This window comes from Echinops telfairi, unplaced genomic scaffold (assembly GCF_000313985.2).
Source record: "Echinops telfairi isolate 266 unplaced genomic scaffold, ASM31398v2 ScPeMD7_7459;HRSCAF=8497, whole genome shotgun sequence".
In the NCBI taxonomy this organism is placed as follows: domain Eukaryota; kingdom Metazoa; phylum Chordata; class Mammalia; order Afrosoricida; family Tenrecidae; genus Echinops; species Echinops telfairi.
This window is the reverse complement of record NW_022111359.1, coordinates 5104933-5107431: the sequence shown is the minus strand read 5'-3', so window position 1 is coordinate 5107431 and position 2499 is coordinate 5104933. Positions and strand designations below refer to the sequence as shown.

At 63.8% G+C, this 2499-nt stretch overlaps 1 protein-coding gene across 1 annotated transcript in view; it reads left to right on the top strand.

Annotated features, from left to right (window-relative positions):
- The window catches only part of SEMA6B (semaphorin 6B), an 11231-nt gene that overhangs the window by 1162 nt on the left and 7570 nt on the right, over positions 1 to 2499 (top strand). The window contains exons 3-7 of the mRNA XM_004714258.2: positions 231 to 291; positions 404 to 466; positions 805 to 906; positions 1354 to 1444; positions 1874 to 1993. Of these exons, the coding sequence (XP_004714315.1) occupies positions 231 to 291; positions 404 to 466; positions 805 to 906; positions 1354 to 1444; positions 1874 to 1993 (437 nt within the window). The remainder of the gene's footprint in view (positions 1 to 230; positions 292 to 403; positions 467 to 804; positions 907 to 1353; positions 1445 to 1873; positions 1994 to 2499) is intronic.

Below are 2499 nucleotides of genomic sequence, written 5' to 3'. Positions count from 1 at the left end.
GGCTGGAACCCGGAAGGGGCGGAGCCGCATGCGCTGGCCCAGGTGGGCAAGGATGAGGTTGATGGAGGCAGAGGTGGGCGGAGGGGATTTTGGCCGATTCAGGGCAGAATAAGACGTGGGAAGCATGCTAGCCGGGTTAGAGCTGCCAGCCCCCCCCACCCCCCGCGGAGCTGGGTCGGGAAAGGTGGCAGACGCCCCACCCAGTCTCACGAACCACGCTCCTCCTACAGGGACAACCTGTACCGGGTGGAGCTGGAGCCCCCCACGTCCACGGAGCTGCGCTACCAGCGGGTGAGGAGGAGGCACAAGCGGGAGGGGAGGGCGTCCGACACTACGGCCCTGCCCGTGGGGTCCTAGGGTAATCGGGGACCCTGCACCCCTTTACCGGCCCCTCTGCCCTCAGAAACTGACGTGGCGCTCCAACCCCAGTGACATCAACGTGTGCCGAATGAAGGGCAAGGCGGAGGTGAGTGGCCAGCCAATCCCAGGCCTCCTGCACCCCGCCTCTAGTCCTGGCCAGGGCCTCCTCGTCGCCGTGGCTACCTGGCCGTGCCCCAAATGGTGGCCTTGCTGTAGCTGTCCGGCTGATAGAAAACGTTTCCAGTCTTGTCTCTGCCCTGATCCAGCCAAGTCTTATTAGTAGCCAGGGGCATGACCACGCCCCCATCGTGCCCCTCACCCACACCCCTGATCACTTCCCAGAACAGCCCAGTTCTGCTCTGGCACCGCCCTCGGCTCTGGTCACTCGGAATCACAGTCCGGGCCACGCCCACACGGGTCCCCTCCCTGCCCCTCCCACCCCAGGGCGAATGTCGAAACTTCGTCAAGGTGCTGCTACTGCGTGACGAATCCACGCTCTTCATGTGCGGGTCCAACGCCTTCAACCCCGTGTGCGCCAACTACAGCGTGAGTGTCCGCCCTTAGAAGCCCAGGCCCCCCCAGGTCTAGCCCCCAGCCCCTGTCACCTCCTACGGAGGCCTTCTGGGACTCCCCTGCCTATGTCCCTCACCCAGAGCCATAATCGGGTTAGCAGGGCAGGGGGCAGTTATTGGATTGACCCAAGAGGTCACCACAGTCCCAGGGGTAGCCTCAGCTGTACGGGGCCCTGACAGCGATGAATCGAATTCTCCAGAAGAGACAGCAAAGGAAGCCCTTTAGGGCCATTCTACTGTCATAGGAGGGGAGCCATGGGTTCAGGCCCATTTTACAGATGAGGAAACTGAGGCCCTGGGAGGTTGAAACTAAGCTTCCACAGCAGCCACTGGTAGGGCCAGGACTTCCCCTGGAGTCCGGGGAGTTAGGGCTGCTGGGCCTGGTCGAGAGATTGTCACTCAGACCTGGCCCCCTCTGCAGATCGACACGCTACAGCCCCTTGGGGACAACATCAGCGGCATGGCCCGCTGCCCGTATGACCCCAAACATGCCAACATTGCCCTCTTCTCTGGTGAGTGTCCCCCCCAGCCCTGACCACCCAGTGGGGCCCCAGGCCTGGCAGTTTCCACTCCTGGAGGGGGTCATTTAGAGGGTGGCTGGGCGCCCGTCTGGCCAGCTGTGAAATGGCAGAATCTGAGCCTAGGGTGAAGGTCCAGTCAAGGTGGGCCTCAGCCGGGGATCAGGGATCAGTCTGGGGCCAGGGCTCAGCCCCTGGTCAGGACTCTGCCTGGAGCCAGAGGCTCCACCTGGGGTCACAGCTTAGCCTGGGGACAAAGGGTCGGGCCCAGGGTCAGGTCTCAGCTCAGGGTCAGGGCTCAACCTGGGGTTAGGGTTCAGCCCAGAGTCAGGGCTCAGGGCTCAGCTTGGGGCTGATGCCAGCGCTCAGCCTGGGTAGCTCCCACCCGAGCCTCCAGCCCTGGGCCTCTCTCTTTCTCTCCAGATGGGATGCTCTTTACAGCCACGGTCACCGACTTCCTCGCCATTGACGCCGTCATCTACCGCAGCCTCGGGGACCGGCCCACCCTGCGCACCGTGAAACACGACTCCAAGTGGCTCAGAGGTGGGCAGTGAGGCTGACACTTGTCAACCCCCCCCCCCCCCACCAGAATGGGTGAGGTTGAGCCCCGGGGGTGGGACCTTGTGGGGTGCTCAAAGTCAGGTGTGTTTGGGGGCTGGAGCCTCTCTAAGGTGTCCCGGTGGGTCAAAAGTCTCAGGGTGCTTGTGGACACCCCAGGACCTGCAGAGGGGCACAGTGTGGTCAGCCATCAACTCTGAACAAACCTGGGGGGAATGCCGAGGGTGGCCAGGGAGGGCTTCTCGGAGGAGGTGACAGCGGACACCTGAAAAAGGAGCTAGCAGTCACGTGGGAGGACACTGTAGGCAGCGGGCGCAGCCTATGCAATGGTCCTGGGGCAGGGGCCGGGCAGGCAAGGGGGAGGAACAGTGTGAAAGGCCTGGGGCTGACACGGAGTGATCCAGAGAAAGGAGGGCGCAGGGTGCGCAGGGCTCTGGGGACCGCGGGGAGGACCCTGGCTTTGACCTGAGGGCCGTGGGCAGAGGAGGGCC